At 44.4% G+C, this 26,817-nt stretch overlaps 3 protein-coding genes across 7 annotated transcripts in view; 1 reads left to right on the top strand and 2 right to left on the bottom strand.

Moving 5' to 3' along the window:
* The window catches only part of LOC138425582 (cytidine monophosphate-N-acetylneuraminic acid hydroxylase), a 301,978-nt gene that overhangs the window by 177,861 nt on the left and 97,300 nt on the right, over positions 1-26,817 (bottom strand). For 2 of the 3 annotated variants that reach the window (XM_069563631.1, XM_069563630.1), the window contains exon 1: positions 3,058-3,196. The exons of the other annotated variant lie outside the window; for it this stretch is intronic. The gene's annotated coding sequence lies outside the window, so the exon portion shown is untranslated. Of the gene's footprint in view, positions 1-3,057; positions 3,197-26,817 lie in introns of those variants that run through there. 3 annotated transcript variants of the gene reach the window in all.
* LOC138425622 (uncharacterized) lies at positions 7,769-10,343 on the bottom strand. Its single transcript, XM_069563745.1, has 2 exons — positions 9,065-10,343; positions 7,769-8,896 (listed from the first exon to the last, which is right to left on the bottom strand). Exons 1-2 carry the CDS (start codon positions 9,661-9,663, stop codon positions 8,665-8,667), a joined length of 831 nt encoding a protein of 276 aa, XP_069419846.1. The 5' UTR covers positions 9,664-10,343; the 3' UTR covers positions 7,769-8,664.
* CARMIL1 (capping protein regulator and myosin 1 linker 1) overlaps positions 9,230-26,817 on the top strand; it is a 306,445-nt gene continuing 288,857 nt past the window's right edge. For all 3 annotated transcript variants that reach the window (XM_069563603.1, XM_069563602.1, XM_069563601.1), the window contains exons 1-2: positions 9,230-9,894; positions 14,140-14,237. In XM_069563603.1, coding sequence (XP_069419704.1) covers positions 9,855-9,894; positions 14,140-14,237 — 138 coding nt within the window. In that variant the 5' untranslated portion in view covers positions 9,230-9,854. The remainder of the gene's footprint in view (positions 9,895-14,139; positions 14,238-26,817) is intronic.

Here is a 26,817-nt window from a genome sequence, read left to right as displayed (position 1 = left end):
AATGTAAAAATTTCTACTTTTTGCCTGTTTCCCCTGTCTTCTTTGTTCTTGTGGCTTTATTCATTTTTAATATGTTAAACTATTTTTAGAGCAGTTTTGGATTTACAGAACAATTGAATAGAAAGTACAAAGAATTTCCACAGAACCCCTCACTCTCCAGTTTCCCTTCTTGTAACATCTTACTTTGGTATATTCGCTACAATTGATAAGCCAGCATGGATACAATATTATTAACTAAAATCGACTGTTGACTTTAGAGACTCTTATGTATTTTCTTTCCTTCTACTCTTACTGGAAAGAAGCCGAGTTATATAAATGAAAGTATAAAATCCTCAGTGCTTAAAAGAAAATCCCCTATACAGCCTTTTGGCTACTCCTCTGATTTTATTCTCCTTAGTTTAGTATCCCCAGTTCTGGAGTTATCTGTATTAGTTTTCTTCTCCTTTTCCATCTCCCAATCACTCATCAACCCATTGCAATTTATCTTATTCCCCCATTATCCTACTAAAATTGATCTCTCCAAAAGCAAAGCAAACCAGTGTTTCCCTTATTGCTAAATTCAAGTACATGCTACCTTATCACATTTGACTTTTTAGCAAAACATGATGTTAAAACATTTCTCTCTCTTGAAATACTATTTTTCATGTCATCCCAGGTTAATATCTTATCTTTCTCGTACTACTTCTCTTCTGGTTGGTCCTTCACTGACTCTGTAGTAGCCATTTCCCAAGGTCCCTCCAATGATCCCTACTTCTCAGTATTCACATCTTCCTCATTGACCTGGGATGCTTCCTTGATCCATGTGATAGTAGAATACAGCAAAAATGCCAGTATTTCATTTCCAAGATTAAAGTTATAAAAGGCGCTGCACTTTCCATCTCTCCCTCTGGCCCTCCTGCCCCCATCATTCACTCTGGGAGTCAGTTATTCTCCATGAGGACACTCAAGCAGCCCTGTGTTTCCTGAGGAACTGAGACTTCAGCCAACAACCAGTAAGGAACTGACACCTGCCTGCATCTTGGGAAGCCCCAGTCAAGCCTTCAATTGACTACAGACCCACCTGACAGCCTGACACCAACTTCATGAAAGACTGAGCCAGAACCACCCACCATTGCTGCTTCCAGAGTCCTGATCCACAGTATCTTTTTTTCTTCCCTGACCCACAGTATCTTCAACACACTAAATGTTTGTTGTCTTAAGTTGCCAAGTTTTGGGGGATTTGTTACTCTGCAATAGATAACAGCTACAGTCTCCTTTGCAGCTCTTCTTTACCAGATGCCTGTAATCCTTGAGTTCCTTTCCTTCTCATATTCTGTACTTGCTTTCTTAGATGTCACTCTGTAGGGAACAAGGTATAAAGAAGGTTGAGAAGTGCTTGCAAACGAGACTCTCAACCAGGGCTGAACATTCTTGCAAACAAGATGTTCTGCCCAGTGTAGGGCTATTAATCATTCCTTGAGGCAACACTGTCCATTGATAATGTTTTACGGGCTGCCCATGATTATACACTGGAATAGTAAAAGCAAATTTATTTTTATCTTTTATTTGCAAAGGAATATTAAAAAAACAATCCTTCAAATCTAAAACCATCAAAGACCAATCCTGTGGAATCAAAGCAGGAGAAGGGAGACGTAATTGCAAAGCTCCCATAGGTTCTGTACATTTGTTACCTTTCCTTAAATCAGTCAACATTCTCCATTTACCAGATTTTTTCTTAATGACAAAAACAGGAGAATTCCAAGGAGACGTAGAAGGTTCAATATGGCCAGATTGAAGCTGTTCTTTTACTAATTTTTCTAAAGCCTCGAGCTTCACTTTTGGAAGCGGCCACTGCTCAACCCATTTAGGGACATCAGTTAACCATTTCAATGGGAGAGCTCGAGGAATCTGAGCAGTGGCTATAAGTTTTCCGACGAGATGGTGAGCGTTGTTCCTAAAGAAAATAAAAGATCTCTTCCTCAGATATTAATAGGTATATTAACAATGTAAAAAGAAATAGATACTTTCTTTCCATTAGACAATTGGCATGACAAAGGTTGAGCGCTTCTCTACATATCTGCTATTGATCCTAAGCCTGTTAAAACAAGAGGAATTTTTTCTTTTTTTTTTAGTCGTTAGGCCACTGCTGGAGAGAAATAACCGAAACATCTGCTCCTGTATCTACTAATCCTTTAAACTGTTTACCTTTAATAATCAGTGACATTAAAGGACAAGAGTCATTAATAAGCATTTCCCAAAATATACTTTTTCCCGTACTTTTAAAACTATTGACTCTCTCTCCCTATCTCAGCCTTGTCAGCAGCTACCAGAAATAGGGATGCGTAAGGTGGTGCAGAAGGGTTAACAGCCTTGGAAGTTCGTTTTTTATTTAATAAAACCTTTCAAAAGGCAGCAGTCATTGCTTTTACAGAATCTGAATCCTCCCCAGAACTCACATCTCTATCTGGCTCAGTGGATGAATCTGTACTATCATCCGGAGGTTTGGGCGGAGGCCGAGATGAAGCCCCCTCCTCAAGATAACATGAGACGGCCTCACTATTAGCAGCCATTAATTTTAAAGCCTGTGTTATAGCGCTACATAGAGTCCACAGCCTTAAAGGAATCACATTGCCTTTTTGATGCTGCCTTCTTAACTCCTGCACCACTTTCCATTCCTTCAAATTCAGCTGCACTTCTGTTTGATATTGAAACCAATAGCAATCCTGCTCTGTAAGACAGAACAGCTCACTCAAGCGGCGAGTAGACGTTTTAATCCCTATAGAATGCAGGAGCCCCTTAACCAGCTCCATATATTGTGACTTTAAAGATGGGGAATTCCCCATAGTTTTTTCTTTTTCTTTTCTCTGTTCTTTTTTTCTTATTTATTTTTTTTCTCAAAAGTCCCCCTTTCAGCGTTTCGCTCCGGGGTGCTCTCCCTTTCGGATTTTTTTTTTTTCTCTTTTTCTCGAAAGTCCCCCTTTCAGCCTTTTGCTCCGGGGTGTTCACCCTTTCGGATTTTTATTCTTTTCTCTTTTTCTCGAAAGTCCCCCTTTTAGCCTTTTGCCCCGGGGTGCTTACCCTTTCGGTTCCATCGAGCCCCACGTTGGACGCCAGATGCCGGCGACGGAATGAAACACCAACACTGCAGAGTGGTTTAAATCTTTATATTTTAACACTTGCTTCTTACAGCTGCTTAATTTTATATCCCTTGCACAACAACCTACAGGGCAAGCTGCCAAGCACTACGATTCAGAGACTATACAGTGCGCAGGCGCAGGGCGAGATAACCTTTACCTTGACTTATTTACTGCAGCTAAGACTTTGTTTTGGGGAACTGCCTTATCAACTTAGAATCTGTTTTGTCCCAAGGTCTGTTCCTTTTGAGGAATCAGAGAAACATCCTTGTGTGCAAGCAATGTTCTTTTCCCATGGGAACAAACAGGATTCTTAGCTGAACATCTCGTTTGCAAGAACGTTCAGCCCTGGTTGAGAGTCTCGTTTGCAAGTACTTCTCAACCTTCCTTAAACCTAGTTCCCTACACTGGGCAGAACATCTCGTTTGCAAGAATGTCCAGCCCTGGTTGAGAGTCTCGTTTGCAAGCACTTCTCAACCTTCTTTAAACCTAGTTCCCTACACTGGGCAGAACATCTCGTTTGCAAGAATGTTCAGCCCTGGTTGAGAGTCTCGTTTGCAAGCACTTCTCAACCTGCTTTATACCTTGTTCCCTACACACTCATTTCCTGAGAAGAAAATTCTCTATAATAATCATGTACCCCCCTGGTGGCTCAGACGGTAAGGAAACTGCCAGCTAATGCAGAAGACTGGGGTTCAGTCCCTGGGTCAGGAAGATCCCCTGGAGGAGGAAATGGCAACCCACTCGAGTATTCTTGTCTGGAGAATCCCATGGACAGAGGAGCCTGGCGGGCTGCAGTCCATGGGATTGCAAAGAATCAGACACAACTAAACACACAGAGACACTGCCCCTTGCCCCCCGCCCTGCCCACCTCCCCACCCCCCACCCCCCACCCCCCTGCCACCGGTCATCTAATCAGAGAGGCTAGATTTTCCTACTAAATCCTATGGTTTCCTATGGTATATTTTGATCAGTCTTGAGTCTACATAGGAGAATGTCTCCTGAACTTCAGGGTTCCGTGTCCATATCCATCCACCTAATGGACATTCCCCCTTGGCTGTGCCACAGTCCCTCCACCTCTTCAGGCCAAACTTGAACTGCTCATCTTGATTCACCACGTATGCCCTCCTCCCTTTTCCAGTCAGTGACCACCACCTCCAGCCCATTCACCCATCCAGACCCCGAGCCTCCCCTGCTGTACCACCATCCCGCCCCACCTACCCACCTCACAGCTCTCAGATCTGCACATCCCCCATCCCTACCCTGGCTCAGGCTCCTATGCTTTTTTGTTTGTTTTGCCTCACTTATTCACAACAGCCTCCTAACTTCTGTCTGTACGTCAAACACTCTTGCTTCCCTTCCAGTCTTTTCAGTTGTTCCCAGCTAGGTAATCGTTCTAAACAAGAAGATCTGGTTGTGACACTGCCTTACTCAAAATCTCTCAAGAACCCCCCCCCCCACCCCCGCCCCCTTGCTCCTCAGAGCAATTCAGGCTTCTTTAGTGGTTCATGAGGTTCTAGGTGGTACAATCCTTTTCTCTGATCTTCTATTCCTACTCCATCTCTAGTCACCAAAACCCCTGAATTTATTTCGGTGTCTCCATGTTTTTGTCTTCTGGCCTGTACACATGCTCTTCCTACAACTTGGAACATTTTCACTCCCTTTCTTTCCTCTGCCCACCGCTTGCACCCTCTCATTCCCACAATTCTGTTTTTTCTCGCCTCAGCACTGACAGCAGCTGCCTGTCTCTCTCCCTCTCCTCCCACACCCTGCCCTGACAGTTCCTCGAGGTTCCATGAAGCATCTGTTTAATTCGCCATTATGCTGCTGTTTAGCTGCTTCAGTCATGTCTGACTCTGTGTGACCCTATGGACTGTGGCCTGCCAGGCTCCTCTGTCCATGGAATTCTCCAGGCAAGAGTAACTGGAGTGGGTTGCCCTGCCCTCCTCCATGGGATCTCCCCAACCCAGGGATCAAACACACGCCTCTTGCATTGTAGCAGACTTTTTTTTTTTTTTTTTTAACCATCGGAGCCACCAGGGAAGCCCAAGAATACTGGAGTGGGTAGCCTATCCCAGGATAGGAGAATATGCTATGAACTGGGGTCTCCTGCATTTCAGGCAGATTCTTCACTACCTGAGCTACCAGGGAAGCCCATTCACCATTATATCCTCTGGCAAATACTAAGTGCTCCACTCACATGGGGGCGTCCTTGCTGGCTCAGCGGAGAATCTGTCCACAGGGTCACAAAGAGTTGGACTGAGCACGCTGAGCACCACTCGCATTTGCTGAGTGACATTATAAAGGCAGCCCTCCTCCTCCTGCTCTCTCCCCACTACCTCTGTGAACTTCTATAGCACTTATTGAACACACCATTTGGCATCTACCTAGCATATTTTGTATTTGTTATTATTTTTTATTTTCAATTAGATTCAACCAGCTCACCACTTACTGCATGGCTCTGGACTAGTTGCAGGGCAATCAAAGATCACCTTAATCTTCCTCCTGGAGGTGGAGCTCCTTGTGGGTGGATGGGGCCCAACTTTGGCCATCTTCACACTTTACATGGAACACAGACCAAGGTGCTGGTGAAGTGTCAGTAGTAAACTGAACTTTGACCTGGAGATCTCAACTCCAGGTTCACCCTTTGGCTATTAATAGCTATGCAACTCGGAGCAAGTTACCCCACACATCTGAACTTATGTCCTCATTGTCATAAAGATATAGTATTTATACTTTCTAACCCAAGAGGTCACTGGGAGCTCAAATAAGAGTCACTTGTCAGAGGTTGTCATTGGTAGATGCACCAGTGATTCCAGACTAGATTTTGTACTTGTGTTGGGGTGGGGTGTGAGAAGCATGCTGTAATTGTCTGTAACAATTATAAAATGTATTCTGATTTCATTATCATTAAAATGAAAACATTGCTCCTTTGAAACACAGCACTGTGGTGTCTGTTGAAGTGCTCTGTTCAAGTGTTCTGGGTTATGGAAAGCCACTGTGCCATGAGCTCTGTTGATAGCACGCTCAGATATTTTCTGCATTAATGACTGAGTTAACTGTCTTCCTTCTCACTCAGTTATATCTGCAAGGATTTGCTTTGATTGTGATGATAATTAAAAATTTCAACACACACATAAAAGTTAGAGCAGTGAATTCCCAGGTACCCTATTATCCAGCTACAACAAAAATCCATACAAGGCCCTACTCGGTCCCCCACCCCACTTCACAAAAACCCCCCTCTCCCATGGATTACTTTTTAAGCAAATGTATTATATCACTTGTAAATATGTTAAAAGAATATATAGTCCAATAGAAATTTTACTTCTCATTGTCTTCTACTCAAAAATAAACTAATTTTTCCTTGACGTGTTTGCAAGTGTAGTATTTCATTGTGTAGTTTCCCTGAAGGTCTAATTAACCCAGTTGAGAAACATATATCTCATTAAGAAGACCCCAAACAAATCGTAGTTGCTAAGGTGGGAAGTTAGTCTGCAAATGACTGCTTGGTTGGTGTAGTGATGTCTTTGGTTCCCACATGACTGAATCTCTTCCAGTTTTAGAACCAGTTCTCAAGGCAGTAAGGAAGATCAGAAATTGATCTGGCTAAATCGTGGAGTTTTTGTTGTTGTTAGCTTGCTGATTTCTTATTTTTTCGTTTTGTCTCCATGAGTTTATTCTTTATATGATATGGTTCTAATGATAGTATGTTAGACTATCATAGACATTAATAGTGTATTTTCTCACCACAGTACACTGAAAAATATACTATATATATGAATGAATACTTTGGAACTAAAAGTATGTATAGTTTTCCAAAATAATTTTGTTCCTAAATTTAATGCAATTGTGTTTAACAATTTAAAAGTTCAGGTGCAGTAGAGATTCTCTGAAAAGTTGGTTTTTCAGAAAAGCTTTCTTTCTAATACATTTCAGTTCATCAGTGCTGGTTATAACACTGAAACACAGCCGCATATACAGATAAAGCTGTAGGTAAAATTATGTTTATAATGGCAATTAGTTTCAGATAGTTTACTCTCTTGATCAAGACCACAGTGGCAGGGGTAAACTTATAAGTATGGAAGGTAGAGGGCAGGAGTGTGAAGAGTCCGCAGCGTTGAATGAGTGGGCAGATTTCAGTAAATAAGCACACATTTCAGATTTCAAAATGCATTCTCTAAGTAGACTCCCTGGTTGTCCTTTGCTAGGGACATTTACTACTTGGTGGATTTTATAAACAGTGCTCCGTGGAGTTCTTTGCTTGCTATTCTGAAACATACTTGAGTTTTGCCCCGAAGAAGTAAATGATTTTCATTTCCACAATCAGTCATTTCTGAGTACAAGATAGCATTTCATTTGAATCCATGCCTTCAACATAGGAGGTGTAGGAGTCAATCGGGATCTTATTCCAGTGAAAAAACCTGATTCTTTGTTGAAACTTCAGCTTCCTTTAAAAGGCTCCAAGGAGCACTGAATTACAGGAATTTCTTATACCCTATCCTTGATTCTCCCCACCACCCCAGGCCAAAGAGGGAAAAGTTTTGTCTTTATTTTCACAGATACCACATGGTATGGAACCTTCAGGGCTATTTCTGAAACTTCCTGGTAAGTGCCAGAAAAATCCTTCTAAACACACACGGTTGAATGGAAGATGGTTTTGAGATGTTAATTTCCATTTATTGCATAAAAAGATATTAATTGCATAAAGGACAGGTCTAGCTTAACTCACCAACATTTTAGAAACAGTAGGGAGTCAGGTCCAAAGCTCTAAAACCAATCAGTCAACAAATGTTTATTTCACACAAAAGTCAAAAGTCTGAAACTCCCACCCTTAAATCTCCTACAGTCCAGTTGGGCAGACAAACTCAAACTCAGGGAACCATGCAGGAGTTAAAGTAGTGAAGCTAGACAAATACACAAGTAATGAAACAAGGCACTGTGTGTTTGGGCTTAGAAAATAATGTTTCAGTCAATAACGTATTCTAGTGGTTTTGAATAGAGGGGTCACAGTGATCTCAAAACCCTGGAAAAGCTTCACAAAGAAGGTACACATTGGGCTGGAACTGAAAACATAGATAAGGTCTCCTGCTTTGCAGGCAGATTCCTTACCGTCTGAGCCACCAGGGAAACACTAGATAAGAATCAGATAACCTATAAAGGAAGGGAAAAGCAAACAGCAATTATTAATAGTTCTGGAGAGTCAGGTTGTAAGAGTGAGAAGCTGGAGAGGTTAGAAGGGTGAGAAGAGGCCAGACGGGTGGATGTCTTAATTGGTAACTCCTGGCAGAGAGGCTTAAGATGATTTTTGGGGATCCAAGGTTGTCAGCAGTGTTTAAAACTAGACTATCACTGCGCGGATTGATTCCCTTTCCTTTCCTCCCTCCCCTCCTTCCGTCCTTTAAAAGCAGAACCCGACGACAGGCATTCACTCCCAGCTGACCAGGCACTAAGGCAGCAATCCAGGCGCTGCAAGGCTTCTTGCCCTGAAGTTGTCTCTCCGGGGGTGGAGCCCAGGGAAAGTCGGCCAGGTCGATCAGACCAATCAGCAGGCTCATTCTGGCTTTTGTGAATTACTCTCAGCTGCACGAAAATGCCCTGGCTTTTTAAAAGGAGGTTCCAGCACGAGTGAAAGGCTTTTTTTTTTTTTTTTTTCGCGTGCGCTCTCCCGCTTCGAATGTCTGAGATGGCAAACTGCGGCGGCGGCGGTGCGCCCACTGAGCACACACAAAAGTGTTTTCTCACCATATGGTTCGTGTTTACAGGTTTCGTCTAGCTCCTGCTCCCTAGAAATGGAAAATTAATAACGTCGAGGAAACGCCAGCCTGTCACAGGGAGGGTTGAGAAAGGAAAGGGAGCAGAGGGGTCCCAGAAAGACCGGGTTTCCGCGCAGACCAGCCTGCGGAACGTGCGCGGGGTCTGCAGCCTCCCATCCCCTGGCGTCCTTGGCTCACCGGGGGGTGGGGACGGGGAATCGGGCGGCCAGGCTCACCCGGCCGTCCTCCCCAGTGGCCAGCAGATGGCTCCCAGGCTCCCTCGCCCTCTCTCCAGACGCAGGGCTTCGGCGGTTCGGGAGGGAGGCCGCGAGGAGCTCCGGGTGCCCGCCGCCGCAGTCTCGCGCTGCCGGGCTCTGCGGCCAGCGCCGGGGAACGCGCCCCCGGGCTTGGGAGGCCGGCCTGGGACGTGTGCGGAGGCCGGGTCTCGCGAGGTGAGGAGGAAACGCTGGAGGAGGAGAAGGAGGAGGAGGCAAAGGAGGGAGGAGGAGCCGCGCCGGAGCTGCCCCCGCCCCACTGGAGCCCGGCTGGAGCGCGAGGACACCCTGGCCCCCCGCCCCGCGCCGCTCTCCCCGCCTCTCCCCACGCCTTCCGCCTTCACCTAGGGCCGTAGGTGCGGCGCCGGGAGCGGGCGGGAACTGCCAGCGGCCGGAGCCGGGAGCCGCGAGCCGGAGCCAGCCCCGCAGCCACCCGCGCACCCCGCTCCGAAGCCCGCCGGGTCTCCGTTCCGCCGCCGGGAACTGCAAGGAGGCGTCATGTAGCAGCAGCCGCAAACCCATCTCGGATTTGCAACTCTTTTTTTTTTTTTTGGTGGGGCGGGGGACGCGGCCAAATTCTATCTGCGTCCCCCCCTTTCACACCTTCTCCCGTTTGCGAGCTGCATCTGCCTCTAGGAAACTGAGAGAGTCGGGGGAGGGTGGGGGCCGTAAATCAGAGTTGGACCTGCAACATTCCCCGCACCTAGAGGGCCATGGCCGAGGAGAGCTCCGAGGTGCCCGGGGAGTTGATAGGTAAGAGTCGCGCGGTGGTTGATTTTCTTTCTGCCTCTGCGGCCCCCTCGCCTCCACCTCTCATCAGACCTCTCCTGCCGCACGTCCCCGCGCCCCTGGGGTCGGAGGGGTGTCGGGCAGGGTCGCTGGGGGGCGCCGGCAAGTTTGCTCCTGTCCCACCGCTAGAAAACCTGAGTCCCGAGAGGGCCGGCTTGCGGAGGAATCGGGAGACCCGGGAGCGCCCGCCGCGGCTATGCTGGTGGCCCCCAGCGCCTCCTCCCGCGGTGACCGGGGGTCCAGGTTGGCGGAAGAAGGGGGCGGGCTGCCTGGGTCTGGGGGTTCCTGCAAGCGAGAAGAATCCACTACAGTGGCCGGTCCCGCGTCCCCAACTCGGGAAGTCCCGGAAAGCCCAGGACACGAACGGCTGGCGAGCGCACAGTAGGTCGCCTCCGGCACGTGCCAGGAGCTCCACATCCCACCCCCAGGAAACTCTCGGCCAGAGGTGCCCTTGTGACGTAGGGCTTGGGGGAGGGGGCACTGGTCGGATGTAATGACTGAGCCTGGCCAGGCGTGGTTTCGCATCGCGAAGTGGGAGCGAAAGGGTTACAGGACTGACGCAAACTTGCGCCAGGAAACTGAGGGTTAATGATAAAAGCCTTCAGTAATGATTAACCTGCCGATTCTCCCCATCCTGGATCTCTTAGGGAACCTGTATGTGGTACCCTGTGCAAGGTGACCCATTGTTTGAGTCCCTTGAGGGTTTTGGTGGGGGGTGTGTGTGTATGAATATTTTGTCCTGCGGTTTACCTTAATTATGTAGAGAGAGGGTTAACATGGCAGAGCTTAAAATGAGGTTTGGGGGTAAGAGTGTTCTGAAAACCCAAGGGTAAAGCTCGTGTGTGCCTGCGTGTGTGTTTGTGTGTGTGCAGCATGTTGTATTGTAACAAGGTATGTGTTGTGTGCGTGTGTTTTGAGCCCCAGTGACCTGTTTCCTTGCCTGTATCATCCTACACAGCCTAAACTCAAAAAGATGATGGTTAATGGCTGCTGACAAGAGTTCTAACCACCCATGCATCTGCATTTGAGGAATCTGCCCCTCTCTTTCACCTCTTAGAGGTATTACTTTGGAGGAGTTTGTGTGTGTTCTTCCATTAGCGACTGTTAACTCAAGCAGGTGAAAGTTGATGTAAAGAAGCTGTTCCTAGGCTAATATGGAAGATGGAAGCTTCTGGTTTTGTTGAATTAAAAAAAAGCCAAAGTCTTGACTATATTTAGGATATAAAGGCCTCTTCCCCTCCCCTTCCTCAATCCTGTAAAGTCCACTGGGAATGAGCATCCAGTTCTGGGAGCAGGAGATCTTACCAAAACCCTATCCAGAAGAGGAAACACATGCCCAGAACCTCTGAAGATGCCTCCAGAGGTCCTGGGAAAGAGAATTTAGGGGAGGGTTTGCATCACTGGCCAGGGGATAAGGATGCTTCCCTGGTGGCTCAGAGGTTAACGCATCTGCCTGCAATGCGGGAGACCTGGGTTTGATCCCTGGGTCGGGAAGATCCCCTGGAGAAGGAAATGGTAACCCACTCCAGTATTCTTGCCTGGAGAATCCCATGGACGGAGGAGCCTGGTGGGCTATAGTCCACGGGGTCGCAAAGAGTCTGACACGACTGACCGAGCGACTTAACTAACTTAACTAACTAACTAAAGCAGGTGGCAGATACTTTTTTTAAAAAATTGGGTATCCTTGAGCCTGGTGATGAAAAGTTTAGGTAGTTAAACTTTGTTATTGCTGTTTAGTCGCTCAGTCGTGTCTGACTCTTTGCGGCCCCATGGACTGTGCTCCTCTGTTCATGGGATCTTCTAGGCAAGAATACTGTAATCTGTTGCCATTTCCTTCTCCAGGGGATCTTCTGGGCCCAGATATTGAGCTCCAGTCTCTTACATTACAGGTGGATTCTTTACCTCTGAGTCACCAGGCAAGCTGCAGTTAAACTTTAGGTTTAGGTAATTAGACGCAAGATAAAGGGTGATGAAGGATAGGACGGTTTTCTATTGATGGTCCACAAAATGAATTCTTTGTATATTTCAAAAGTTGAAATTAACCTCTATCTAGAGATGGAGGTTTTGTGTTTATCGAGCTCTGCCCGTCTTACATGTCTCTCAAACAAGGGGCACAGGTTTTTGTGATAGGCCCAGTATTCTTCTGGGCTTTTAAGTGGTCTAATTAGCCTGGGTGAGGGGAAATTCCTGTGTCTGCTTTGGTCTCCTATTTCAGTGCTTACAGGGGTTCTCTTCTCATCAATTCAAAATGGCAACCCTGTGAAAAACTCAATATATTTCCTTAAGCTAATTCCCCAAAACATTAAACAAAATGTGTATCCTTCTGATTATTAAATTAATACAGGCTTTTCATTTAAAAGATTCAGAGAAGAATGAGAATATATGTCACTCATGTTACCACTCCAAGATAGCTGTTTTTGACCTATGGCTATATAACTTTTCCTGTCTTTTTCTTTGCGTATAAGTCAATTTCACATGCTCATTTCCCACAGTTCTTTTGTAGGGGAGAGACGGGTAGCCTGTACCCGTTTTGAGTGCTGATAAGATAGGAGCTGCCTAGGGATCTCCCCAGGCAGTGAGGTCCTCCACTTGTTCCCTCCCCTTCCTACATTCCACCTCATTGCTGTTCCCTGGACAAACTGTACTTTCTCGTCTTCTCATGCTCTTCTCTCTGCTGACAATGCCCCGTCCTCCCCTCCTTCACGCTTCTTATCTGAGTGCCTCTTAAACTCATTGTGGTGGGTTTCTAATAAGAATATTTTGACCATCCCTTAATAAATACATGAATACACTTGTTAAGTTGCATGCATATTTCACTGAGTGTGTGTAATCTAGAACATAACAGTGAAACACAGTGCAAGTAGAAGTAAAAATGCTACTGTTTTCTTCCTGCACCCCAGTGGGTTGTATTGGACACTGCTTTGGAAACCAGTGGTCTGTTTCCTACTTCTTCAAGATTCAGGTCAGGGGTCCCCTACTCCCGAAACCATTGTGTGTCGTCTTGTCCACGATCTCGTGGTAGTGGGCGCATGTTTGTCTAGTGACATCGATCCCTGCCCTCCACTAGATTGTAAGCACCTGTTGAAGGCAGGGGTCATCTCTAGTCCAGCACTTAGCAGAGTAGTTGGCACACTAGGTATGTTTGTTGAATGTATGAATAAATAAAAATCATAATAGATAGCTCAGTGATGGGGTTATAAAGAAATTTGCTGTGCTTTGCAGAATCTAACCAGGAGGAGAAAAGGGAAAGTGTGTGCTGAGAAGTTAAGCTGGAAAAACGTGAAGGGCCTTTCGTGGCATGCTGGAAGGTTTGGATTCACCCAAAAATGACTGTGAGTCATAGTCACACAGCACAAGGGACAAGATTAGATCTGTGGCTTTGGAAGGGCCACTTTGGTTCTGGGGGCTGATCGGTTAGAGGTGTTGGGCTAGTCTCGGTGAGAGATGCTGAGTACAGAGTGCAGAGCCGTGCTCAGGAACTGTTTTGGAGGTGGTCCTGGGAGAATAGGTGACTGGCTCCCTGAGAGAATGGTGTGCATGCTCAGTTGTGATATTCCTGACCTAGGAATTGAACCCATGTCGCTTGTGTCTCCTGCATTGGCAGGCAGATTCTTTACCACTGCACCACCTGGGAAGCCCCTGAGAGAACGAAGTTGGAGATAAAGATTTCTAGCTTCATGAAGGGCCAGAAGAGGAGCAGGGAAAATCAAATCAAACTGACATGGATTTGGGACCTGTTCAGTTTGGGGGTACTCATGGAAGGTCCTGCTAGCATTCAGCTTTTCAAGCTGGGGGCTGCGGATAACCAGGCAAAAGAGTCAATGAATTCTTGTGCTTACGGTCTACTCACAGTATAGTGCTCTATGCTACTACCTGCCATTGCTCTTCTTTTTCTCCCTGGTGTGTGAGTATCCTCTTTGCCCAGCAAGGTTATGTCATGGCTTGCTTGCATGGACTGGTATTGTATCATATGCTTTTTATTTTTATTTTTTCATATGCTTTTATATTTGCCTCAGCATCTGAGCACACAGTCCAAGGCACAAAGTAAGCGTTCATTAAATACTTGGTGATGGATTAGTATCAAGCTTGTGAAAATAAGCAAAAAAGAAAAATAAAAACAACTGAAAATACTCTTTCAAATGCTCTATCCTCACCAATGCTTTTCTCTTATTAATAAAAGAATCTAATGAAGCTATTCCTTTCTTTCAGAAAGCATAAAGGATGTTCTTGGCAGAAAGATAAAGATTGCGTTGAAGAAGAAAGTAAAGCTGGAAGTGAAGGGAGACAAAGTTGAAAACAGAGTGTTGGTAAGTATTAACTTTTTTAAAGTCTGGAAGTGAAAATGCTTTTCCCTCTATTGTTTTGATTGCCTGATTTTCATACAGTGCTTGTTCTGTGTTTTATATTTTGTTCAAACATTCTGATGCCCATTTTCTCCTAGGTAAGCTGGAATATTTGCCCACTGAAAGTTAAATTTTAGGGACTGAAGTTTTAAAATATATTGTCTTTCTTAAAGTTGTAAGTCACCCTCCTCTCGGTCGTCTCCTAGAGACCATTTTCAGGTTGTTTGTTGAAAGTTGGATGTTAAAGGGAGCTTGCTTTTTACTTTTGTGGTGGCTGAGTATCTGATCCTGTTTGTGAGGACTTTGAAGGAGTTAAAGAAAAATTCATCTCATGTCAGTTTAACTATTAAATTTTCTCAAATGTTATATCCATATCCATCCAATATCCGCATCCATTGGTTTGGGGAGCAGAGTGCCAGCTTGATCTTTGCCCTGGCTTCAGTGCTTTCTTTGAGTCCTTGAGGGCTCTGATAAACGGTAGTTGAGCAGATTTGCAACTGCTAAGGCCCATGGCACTTCCATTGGATGAAATGTAGCTAAGATGAACCCTCAGCCAATATGTGAGTACCACCAGTCCAGTGTCTTAGGTATTTAGTATGTCTGCTGGTGCTGATGGAACTTGGGGGGCTCCCTCCAACCTGGGAGAGGAGTTGCTTGGGAACTTGAGGGATCAGCCCGTTGAACACAGGATTGTTAGGGAGTTGTCAGCTCCTGAGTTGTACCTTTAGGGAGGTGAAAAGTCTTCTGTGATGTTTTAATGGTTTCTGTGTTGAAATTGTGGCAAACCTTAAGCTTAGGTAAATACACCTTGCTTGTGTTTTTGTTAGAGAGAATAGTCTGTTTACTCTTATTTATCTTTTTATCATTAGGAATTGTCAAACATATGCAAAAGTAGAGAATAGTATATTGAACTTTGTATCCTTTTCATCCACCTTCAACAGTTTTCAGTATTTCAAGAATATTGTTTTATCTCCTGCCAGTTTTTCCCCCTTCCCCCTTCTGGAGTAGTATTTTAAAACCTCAAGCATGTGTCATTAAAAGAATGTTTTTAATATTCTGTTTCTTCAGTTGAAGTTGCTACAGAATTTGAAATATCTTTCTCAGCAGCTGTCTTAAGAATCTCTTTAAAACATCTGACTGCCTTCTTCTGTGGATGGAAGGATTATGCTATTTATTGATGGATGACTTCTATTTCTCTGTGTATAAGTCAGGATGGCAGAGAAATTTAAGTGGAAAAACTTGATGGAGTGACTTTTGCCCTGCAACGAAACGTATTTACCCAGACTGTATAATTATGGTTATCAATAGCAGAAGTGATTGGTATCATCATTCTGCTTCAGTTTTGATAGAGTAAATTTCCTTAAGGCGTGCTTTACTTAATGTTGTTTAGCCAAAGGGTACAGATATGTCTTGGCAGTGGTAGGGTAGAGAGAAGAAATTTTGTTCCTGCCACTTGTTTTACATGTTTGCTTCACAAAATGGGTTTACCTTTTTACAATTTAAATATCAAGTAGTGTTTCCTGCAACCGTCTAACATAGTATGTGGTACTTGTTGATGTGGACACTGCTCATCAGCATAAGAAACCCATGTCATGAGTAAAATTTGCAAAGACAAGTTTAAACATCAAATAAAATAATCAGCACCCTTAAAAATTAGTTATGATTTGTACTTACTGTTAAGATTTTTTTTGAGGCGGGGGTGGGGGACATTAGCTGGAGTTGATTAAGGTTGTGATCAAATTACAAATATATTCAAATTTAAACATTTTTCTCCCCAAATCTGGAATCTAAGTAGTTTCTAGTAGCTTAGGGTAAACTTGTTTTAGCTATTCCTTACTTGCAGGGGCAAGAATTGTTAATTGAAATTTTCAAGGTTTGACAAGCTTCAGGTGTGAGCAAGATGGTCTATGAATTCACCTTAAGTTGTTGATTTTCTGAATTTAGAGAAATTCAATTACTTAAAACATTGGGGGAATCCCCTTATAATTTGTATTTCTGACTTTCTTTTGGCTGTGAGTCCAATAAAATAGGGCATACGTGAATTGGCTTGACTCAGCATTTCAAATTTTTATTTCTCATTTCTTTCCCTAGTGCCCGGCTACTCTTAGTGTCCTTCCTTCTTGTAAAGCTGAGAGTGACTTGGTTCCTTGTTTTTACATTTAGAGACTTTATGCTATTTCCAGCTTCCATTTTTCATAGTTTTTCATCTTCCTTCTCATGGTCACGATAACTAACATTTATATAACATGTTCTGTTGAACACTTAATTATGCATTGCTTTATTTGCTCCTGCTGCAGCCCTCTGAGTTGGGCCCTACTTACATGTGCATTTGCAGAAACTGAGATTTGGAAAAGCTAAAGGAACTTGTTTCAGGTCATCCTGCCAATGAATGACAGAGTTGGGAGTTGAGCCCAGGTCTGTCTTATCCATTTCACCATTTTACTAAAAAACCAAAACAATCCTTCAGCTTGTTGTTCAGTGGTTGCAAACTTCTACAAAGATTTGAACTTCAGAAGGATTAGAGCTCCCTGTATGGATTTGGTTGATTGATACATTATTCATTGCTTGGTTCCATACTTGCTGAGCATAAGCCAGACACATGGTATGTCCAAGATGGACGTCGACTCTGACTTCATGGGATTCGGAGCTCAGAGTCTAGATGGGGAGGTAAACATCTCAACAGGCAGTGCTTTGAGATATGTTGTGAGCCAGATGACTGAAAGCACATGGGAGGAACCCCTGACCCAGGCCTGAGGGTCAGGGAAGACTTGCAGAAGGCAGGCAGATGTAAGCTACCACCCAATGGATGAACAAGAGTTGCCAAGGGAAGGGAGGAGAGGCATGTTGTAGACAAAGAAAACAGAATATGCCTGGAAGCCAGAGAGAGCTTAGCGTGTTAGAGACATATTAAGTACAGTGGGAGCAAGGGGTACGGGGTGGAAAATGGCCCAGCCTAAAGCCAGTTCTTGGAGAAGGCAATGGCAACCCACTCCAGTACTCTTGCCTGGAAAATCCCATGGACAGAGGAGCCTGGTAGGCTGGAGTCCATGGGGTCGCTAGGAGCCGGACACGACTGAGCGACTTCACTTTCACGCATTGGAGAAGGAAATGGCAACCCACTCCAGTGTTCTTGCCTGGAGACTCCCAGAGATGGGGGAGCCTGGTGGGCTGCCGTCTGTGGGGTTGCACAGAGTCGGACACGACTGCAGCAGCAGCAAAGCTAATTCTTTTTCTTGCGGTCGGGATCAGGTGAAAATTGGGATTGTTTAAACAGGTCTCTTCCTACCACCTGTTTCTAATGACCACCACGTAAACTTTATCCTCCCCTGGGCCATCATAGGGCCCAGCAGTTTAGGCCTTGGACCTTGAATCATGCCTGGTTCACACCATAGCCCAGTCACTTTATAACATTGTTCAGCCTCAGTTCCTTACTCTGATGAAACAGGCCTTATAAAAGTATCTATTTGCAAATAGTTTCTTTTTTTTTTTCTATTTTTTAATTTAAATATTACTTTTTTTTTTTAAACAATGTTGTGTTAAGTGAGAAGTTGCTGTGTAGCGCAGGGAGCCCAGTCTGGTGCTCTGTGAATGGTTTCTTTGTAGATTAACTGGGATGGGTTTTAACACTGCCTAGAACATGATCAACAAATGAGAAAGCAGAGGGAACCAAAGGGTTCTGCATTCTGTTTTCCCAGTGGCACAGATGATTTCAATGCCCAATTGTTTGTGTTACCTTTAAAGCAAGATGGAAGGCAACTGATGAAACCTGAAATTCTTCAGATGTGTGCTGGTCCAGTGAAATCAGAAATGGTAGGATATTCAGGGGAAGAGTGTTTTATGGCCAAACAAGCTTGGCAATCAAACATTAAACAGAGATCAACCAGTGTCTTTACTGCACGAGTTTGACTCAGAGACTTTGGTGCCCTCGTGTGCGTAGTAGATTTCTCAGAATGAGATGAAATATACTGTCATTCTCAAACTTACATGGCCAGAAACCCTACTGACCATAGCTGGGGAAACTGGGATGCAACGGTTAAAGTGAACATGGAACAGGCTAGAACAGGCTCTCCATTTGGAGTGTCCTCGTAGGGGACATTCTTTGGCCTGTACTTTAATAAAGGGCTGGGCAGGTCTGCTGCAGGCCACATACTGGCACTGTGCCATCCTTTTCTGTGATCCTTTCCTGTCTTGCCGTTAGAGGATGTTATTAGGAAGTGATTCTGTGTTAGATGGTCAGCCTTTTCCTCCCATCTGCTCATTGAATCTTCACCCAATTTTTCTAGTACCTGGACTTTTCAAAGTGGAATTTCATTTTTACACATTAAATGTTGCAGTTTTAGGTAACTGTAGATTTGCATGCAGTTATAGGAAGTAATCGGCTTCCGTGGTGGCTCAGAAGTTAAAGCGTCTGTCTGGAATGCGGGAGACCCAGGTTCGATCCCTGGGTCGGGAAGATCCCTTGGAGAAGGAAATGACAACCCACTCCAGTACTCTTCCCTGGAGAATCCCATGGAAGGAGGAGCCTGGTAGGCTACAGTCCATGGGGTCTCAAAGAGTTGGACACGACTGAGCGAATGGAGAGAGATCCTCTATATCCATTATCCAGTCTCTTCTGTTTTGCAAAATTCTGGGACATGACCATGGGTTGTTGACAGTGATAACTGGAAAATTTGGAACATTTCCATCACCATAGAGATGCCTCGTGTTGCCTTTCAGGTCCACAACCTCAGACTCGCCATTGCTCTGCCTGCTGGTAGCCAGAATCTCTCTCTTCTATCTCCATAATCTTGTCACTTCAGAAGTGTTCCATAAGTATAATCACACAATATATGTGCCTTTTAGGGACTGGCTCTTTTTGCTTCTACTTAATTGCCTGGACATTGATCCAAGTTGTGTGTGTCCCTTGCACCTTTTCAGCTCTTGTTTCTGAGTAGTCTGGGGTATGGACGTACCTCGGCTTGTTTACCCACTGCTCACCCACTGACAGAGTTGTAGGCTATTTCCAGTTTGGGGCTGTTAGGAATAAAACTGATACAAATATTTGTTTACAGATTTTGGTGTGAAAATAAGTCTCCATTTCTCCCTTTGCAATGCCAGAGAGCATAATTGTGGATTTGTATAGGAATTGCCTGTCTCATTTTAGAAGAAGCTGTCGTTTTCCATTTTCCAGCATGGTTATATCATTGTGTAGTCCTATCAGCAATGGATGTATGATCTAGCAATTTGGTATTGTCGGGGGAAGCAAGGTCTCTCACACCCTTTTCCCACCCTCTTTCTGCTGTCGCTCACCTAGGGGACAGCAATGTGCGCCTCTCGCTAGAACCATGCCTCTGAAGGTGTGGAAGGCCCATTCCTGGTCTCCGCTTCGTTTTTCCTGTTTCACTTTGGGATTTGGGTTTGATCATCTTTGCCAATCCCTTATTTTACCACATCCCTCTTAAATGGGGACAGAAGCAGGGCTTCCTTTCTTAGACTGAGCAGGTTGAGGAAATGACGTGAAACTGACCGTGTTGTTTGTCCACCTGTTCCTTGAAAACACTTCATTGGCTATTCACTTATTTAGTCCTGAAAAGTTAACCTAGAAGCACTTTAATGTATTTTCTCTCGCTTGGCTATTTATGTATAACTTTTGAACCTCTTAGGCTTGATTGGAATAACTGTAAGTTAACTTTTAAAATGAGGAAAAGTAAAAGGACATTATTTGGATATCATTAAAATGTCTTTGGCCACCTCATGCAACGAGTTGACTCACTGGAAAAGACTCTGATGCTGGGAGGGATTGGGGGCAGGAGGAGAAGGGGGCGACAGAGGATGAGATGGCTGGATGGCATCACCGACTCGATGGACGTGAGTTTGAGTGAACTCCGAGAGTTGGTGATGGACAGGGAGGCCTGGCGTGCTGCGATTCATGGGATCGCAAAGAGTCGGACACGACTGAGCGACTGAACTGAAAATTTCTTGATGGCTGTGCTGTCTTTCATTAAAATATAAGCTCCACTCACACCTGCTTATTTTTAAAAATGCATGAAAAAGAGAATAAAGCTCACCTAAGAGTTTTGTAGGCATCTGGCCCATCTAAGCATGAATTAATGAAAACTTCAGTCTCTGATACGGAAAGCATTGCTCTTCTACATGAGGCCATACTCACTTTGCATGACTAGTCTGTTTAATATTTTCCTAATTCCCTCATCTCCTAACACCTAAGTTGATTCAGCAGCATGACCCATGGTGTAGTCACTTCTCAGACAAATATTCACACTGGAATTTTTGTTTTGTAGCCACTTTCAGGTGATACTAACCTATCCAGATTCTAAAAAAAGACCAATTGTACCATTTGAAAGCATATACTTTTTCATGGAGCCAATAAAATAATGCTATTTTAGTTTATGTTTTGCAAATTTATCATTTAAAATCCAAATACACTAACAAAATAATAAACTCATTCAGTGATTTCCATGAGGCTGTTTTTTTTTTTTTTTTTTAATTTTTCATGAGGCTGTTTTGATGAACATATCTCAGAAATAGAGGGGCAATTAAATTCTGTTTCGGCTGCTTAGAGACTGTCCCTATTTACCTGTTAAGTAGTACAAATATCACAGTTTTTATAGTAGCTAACTTTTGCAATCTCAGGATGCTTTCCAAATAGACGGAGATGGAGATGGGGGCGCTTTATCCTGAAAATTTGGAAAGTTTTAATCACTCAGTTGTATCTATTTGTGACCCCATGGACTGTAGCCCGCCAGGCTCCTTTGTCTGGAATTCTGCAGGTAAGAATACTGTAGTGGGTTGCCATGCCCTCCTGCAGGGTATCTCCTGGACCCAGGGATCGAACTTGCGTCTCTTCTGTCTCCTGCATTGGCAGATGGGTTCTTTACCTGGTGCCACATTTATCCTGAGTGCTGCACAAAAGTGGAATATTCTGCCAGCAACCCTCATGGTTGATTGCTAGTAAGTTAAATGTGGTATAGCATCAAATCACGTGTTTGTGGTTTTCTCCTAGCAGCTGTAAGAATGAAATTCATGTGAGATGTTTGTAGATTACAGTGGCTCCTGAAGAAATGCTGTTGGAAAATCATTGTTCTAGGCCCCCAGGTTTACTTCCTTCCGCAGGAAGCTCTTGTACCAGTTGTTGGGTAATTTGAACAGTTCTCTTTGTGGAACTCTTAGGAGTCTCAGCTTTTAAGGATCACTTACAATTCAGTGCACAGGTAATTTTCAAAGCACCTGGGTGAAGTTACATGCCTCTAGAAAATGGAGCTTTAGAAAATGGCAACAGCATTGCAATGATCGTCAGGAGTGGGTATCAGAGAATGCACATGGTTGCCAAGGGTCCTGGCAAAACTTCTGGGAAACTCAAAATCAGAGACTGTGTATTTGAGTGCTTTGGAATTTACCCCGAGTCAGAGCTGGGGCTCCCACTGATCTCTGGGCAGGGGGTTGGAGGCAGGCTCTGGCTCTGGGCATGTGTTTCCAGGAGGTAGTTCTAGCCAACTTGAACTTGTTACCTGAGCTGTGTTTACTTTCTACTTTTCTCATCTGCGTCTGCCCCAGTTTCTTTTGTAGTTGAGTTAGATGAGTCAAATGACCTTGGGCAAGAAGCTGTTGAACATACATCAGCCTGGTGTAACTTTTCATTGTTCTTAAAAAGATACTGTCTTGCAGCCTCTGGGATTTAGGCACCCTGGGAAAGGGCATTTAGGTCCACCCTGCCGGAGAGGAGAGGGAAGGGAGGTGAGGCAGTATTGGAGTCTTGGGAAGGGGGACACTATGGACAAGGAGGAGCCCGGAAATCTAACCAGCATATGCAGTGAATTGGGAGAACTTTTTTTTTTTGGGGGTTGTAAAACAGAAAACAAAAGGGGCTTTAGTGAAAGGTTACTGTAGCACCTTTATGTTTCATTTCATTAGAAACACTGTTAATATCTGTTGTTAAACTGAAAATGCAACTAAAATCTGAAGGATAGAACTTTTATCCTTTCTGGTCATCCTCCCTTTTGATAAAAAGCTTGCTGTGTTTTAACAGAATACAAGGATTTGGATTGGGATATATGGGGCCTATTGTTGTCTGAATCTTTGTTCCTGTGCCCCAGTACATATACACACACACACTCTTTCTCACTCAAAATATCACTTTCCTCAACTCTTTGAGAAAAGAGGGGTAAAATAAAGAGGAAAGAAGGATGGGCGTGTGTGTGTGAATAAAACCATGTTCACTTTCACCTACTGTTCCTTTCCCTCACCTTGGTTTTGGGAGAGCATTTTTCTTTTCTGAAAACATTATTTTTTGATGCACATTGGCCAACAGCTTTCTTAGTCCCTTAGACACGCTAAGTGCACAGAAAGTGCTGTTACAGGTAGAAGCAGGGACATACAAATGCCTTGAACTGTACTGAATGATTGAAGGCGGGAGGAGAAGGGGACAACAGAGGATGAGATAGTTGGATGGCATCACCGACTCAGTGGACATGAGTTTGAGTAAGCTCCGGGAGTTGGTGATAAAGACAGGGAAGCCTGGTGTACTGCAGTCCATGGGGTCGCAAAGAGTCGGACATGACTGAGCAACTGAACTGTACTGAGAGAATCTCCAGCCTGTGGCAAGGGTTTGAGATGACTGTGCCAAGTTCCCACTAAGGAGGCAGATGTGTGTTGATTCCTACTGATCCTGGGCTTTAGGGGCGCAGGAGACAATCTGGTGTGGACAGACTAGCTTAAACTGACCTTGGGGAGTTTGTTCAGATCTGGCCCCAGAGGATCTTAGGGCTAGAGGACTCTTGTTAGCCATCTAACCAAGCACCCTGGCCTATGAGAAGTTGCCTCTGGAGCATCCCTGATAGCTGGGTATCCACCTTTTGCTTCATTATCTTGTGTTGGGAAAAGCAAGAGTCTCAGAAGGCCCTTTCTTAATTTGGGCTTGAAATCTGCTTCTCAATAACTTCTTTGAATTCATTCTAGTGTAGTTGACTGGAACATCATAGGACAGTTTTGCTCCCTCCTACATGAGTGTGGGTCAGGAATTTGAAGACAGTTACCATGTTTTTCCTTGGTCTTTTTGTCCTCAGGTGAAATATTCTCACTTCCTGCAAATCTTAATCCTTGGAGAATGTTGCTTTCAGATGTTTCACTGTTCAGATCGCCTTGGTCTAGACTCATCCTACTTTATCACCGAGCCTTTTAAACTTTTTCAAATTTGTGGATCACAAATGTTCAGCATACACTGTTAACCTGAATTAAACAACCTTTCTCAGAGCCTTCGATGGCCTTTTGTGGACTGTGCCTCTTGAAGCGGGGCATGTGGTGTGTGGAATCAAGAATCTGTTCTCCAGACCCTGTAGGAAACATTGATCTGGGTGCAGCTGGCCAAGAGAAGGATACCAGTGGCACATTGCTTTGGCCAAATAAAAGTTTTCTTCCTGTTATTTTTAAAATTTTGAAAGTATCTATGCTATCTGCTTTACTAACAAGTTGTAAAATAGGAAAGGAAAACTGAAGCATCACTAGTCCTATCAATTTACATGTAATCATTGGAAAAAAATCAGTATTTTCCATATTTTTATATGTTAATATACATAAACTATATGATCTATTTAAAAAATGGAATCATAAATCCTATTTTGTAATGTACTTTAAAATTTTACTTTTTGTGGTCAAAACTTTCCATGACAATAATACATACATATTTATGTTTTAAATTTCTGCCTGGCACTCCATTAGCCCATAGTTAGCTAACACTAATTATGAGCTAGTTAGGTTGCTTCCAGTATTTTGCCGTATAAATGTGCATATCTTCACATTTATTTTTCTTGGATAAATTCCTGGCAGTGGAATTGCTGGCTGACAGACTTCTTAAAGGATGTATTTTTCACCTGATTGTTATTCAGGAAGTCTCAATAGAGAATAATTTCCCCACCTCATTAGTTTTATTGTCTTTAGAAAGGTTTGCTTAGCAGAGTGGCTGGCTCCCCTTTTTTTAGGTCCTTGTATTTCTTAGGCAGTTGCTTCTGGGGCAGACTTTTCCTTGCAGTTTAGGGCCCTTTGAGGTCTGCCTGATGCTTTGTCTCCTGCAGTGTTTGTGGGCACGGAGTCCCTGTGGCTCTGGCGTTCGATGGGGGCGGCACATGGGGTTCTGGAGTCCCAGGTCTTGGTGGACCCTGACTTAGCTTCTGCCGAGTCAGCCACAACTTTTTCTTGGCTGAACCCCAGCTCAGTGTGAAACTGTGTTATACAATTTAGATCCTTGATCTTTGCCCTGGTTTCAAGACTTTCTTGAGTCCTCAAGTGCTCTGATTAATGGTAGTTGAGCAGGTTTGCAACTAATAAGGCTCACTTTCAGTGGGTGCAATATAGCCAAGAAGAACCCTAGGCCAATATTCAGGTAAGCCAATAAGTCTGGTGTCTTAGAAGGTATTTTAGTATCATAAGGAAAGCGGACATGGCTTTTTCTCTGGGACAGTTCTGAAGGCAGTTGATTTTTCCTCTGTAGCTAACAGTTCAGTTCAGTCACTTAGTTGTGTCTGTCTCTTCGCATCCCCATGGACTGCAGCATGCCAGGCCTCCCTCCCTGTCCATCGCCAACTCCCAGAGTTTACTCAGACTTATGTCCATTGAGTTGGTGATGCCATTCAGCCATCTCATCGTCTGTTGTCCCCCTCTCCTGCTGCCTCCAATCTTTCCCAGCATCAGGGTCTTTTCAAAACAGTCAGCTCTTTGCATCAGACTGGGGTATCAGAATACCCCAAAGTATTGGGGTTTCAGCTTCAGCATCAGTCCTTCCAACGAATATTCTCTAGCTAACATCCATCTCTTAACTGGCATGATCCTTCCCCCTCTCCCCCCCAGCACCTGTAGAGTAGTTCTTGCTTCTCTTCTACTTCCTCACCCTCTCCTCATCTCCCCACCCCTGACGGGGCATGTCCAGGTCACCAGGACCTGTGGGCTCTCCTTCACTGAGCAGCTCCTCCTGGAGCCCCATCTTCCCAGATGAGTCCCTCCAGCGTTCAGCATTCAGCCTGCATTTCTTTCGTTTCAGTGCTGCCCTTGAGTGCCCTGTTGCCTGTGGTTATCTTTCCTTCCAAGACTGGCAGGTGGGAAGAGGGACCTCCTTATTTGCTTCTCAGAAAACAAGCACGTAGGACCCCTTCCATTTTCAGAGTTACATGCTTGGTCTCAGTGTGAAACAGGCAAGGGAAAAACAAAACAAAACCAGAGTTCTGAAAGTTAATAAGACTTAATGTTAGTAAAGTTTTGTAAAGTCTCTTTTAAGACCACTTCTCTGCAGTTTGATTTCTGACTTCTGGTCCTAAGGGGCCCAGCAACAGTCCTGTGGAATCTGAGCTACAGTATGGCTAGTGAGGTCCAGGCTGGTTTGGTTAGATGTTGCTGCTGCTGCTGCTGCTAAGTCGCTTCAGTCGTGTCCGACTCTGTGCCACCCCATAGACAGCAGCCCACCAGACTCCCCAGTCCCTGGGATTCTCCGGGCAAGAGCACTGGAGTGGGTTGCCATTTCCTTCTCCAATGCGTGAAAGTGAAGTCTCTCAGTCCTGTCCAACTCTTTTTGACCCCATGGACTGCAGCCCATCAGGCTCCTCCATCAATGGTTAGGTGTTACCAGGGGGCATTTTCTGTTTCCTGAATTCATCTGTCTGAAATCAGTTCTTACTAGCAGCCAAAAGATGATTGGACCATCCCCCATAGGCATGAGAATGAAAGGAAGACCTGGAGAAAAGCATTTGTGGTTCTTGGACAAATCCGTTTGGTATTTGGAAGATCTCAGCTCTTTTTCTTTTAAGTTGCCACCAGCCAGTTTCTGCTCTTTGTCTGTGTCCTTGGAGTAGCAAAAATGTTGCAGTCTGGGGAAACTTTTTGTACAACTTAGTTCACTGAATCACAGGTACTGCTTGTGCTGATGGAAATCAAAAGCAGCCTGCAGAGAAAGGCTGTAGTGCATTTGGCATTTGGCTTGTTTGTGTGGCTGTTTCCATTTAAATCTCCTGGGCATCCCGCTCCTTATCAGAACTTTTATCCCCTCAAAATTCATCATTGCTGAATAAACTGTGAAGTTCTGGGAGCTGTTGCCTTTTCAACAGTTTGCCTCTCTAGACAAAACTCTTGAAGTTCAAATAGCCCTTAACCCTCCATCATTTTATACTCCTCCAAATGGTCTTTGTGAGGAACATGGTGGGTTATCTTGGTTCATTATTTAATATTTCTCTTTCTTCACAAGTACTGGATGCAAGAAGTCGGTCCTCCTTGTCCTGTGTTGCTAGTTAACAAAGCACTTGGAGCAAAGGGGAGGCTATTAGCACTTTGTCACTTGGAGTTTAAGGGTCCTCCCACTTGTGAGCTCTCGATGCAGAGTTAAGTCTCTGCATCTGTCTTTATACTGAGGTGTGCGGGTTGTTGGTGGAGCTGAACAAGTTTTGTCAGTGACGCTGTGTGTTCAGGAAGCCTTCGTGTCCCTTTTGGCTGGTTCTTATTCTCTGATCTTAGCCAGTTTCTCTATCCACCAGAGAAGGGCTCCTTATCTTCATATTCTGGAGAGCTTGTG

Source organism: Ovis canadensis, chromosome 20, assembly GCF_042477335.2.
Source record: "Ovis canadensis isolate MfBH-ARS-UI-01 breed Bighorn chromosome 20, ARS-UI_OviCan_v2, whole genome shotgun sequence".
Classification (NCBI taxonomy): domain Eukaryota; kingdom Metazoa; phylum Chordata; class Mammalia; order Artiodactyla; family Bovidae; genus Ovis; species Ovis canadensis.
The sequence above is the reverse complement of the archived record's forward strand: the minus strand, read 5'-3'. Positions and strand labels throughout refer to the sequence as shown.

Coding starts and splice junctions, on each gene's coding strand:
- LOC138425622 (XM_069563745.1), bottom strand. CDS start 9,663: ATGGGTTTGCGGCTGCTGCTACATGACGCCTCCTTGCAGTTCCCGGCG. Junction 8,897..9,064: donor TTCCCCGTCCCCACCCCCCG/GTGAGCCAAGGA, acceptor TTCCATTTCTAG/GGAGCAGGAGCTAGACGAAA.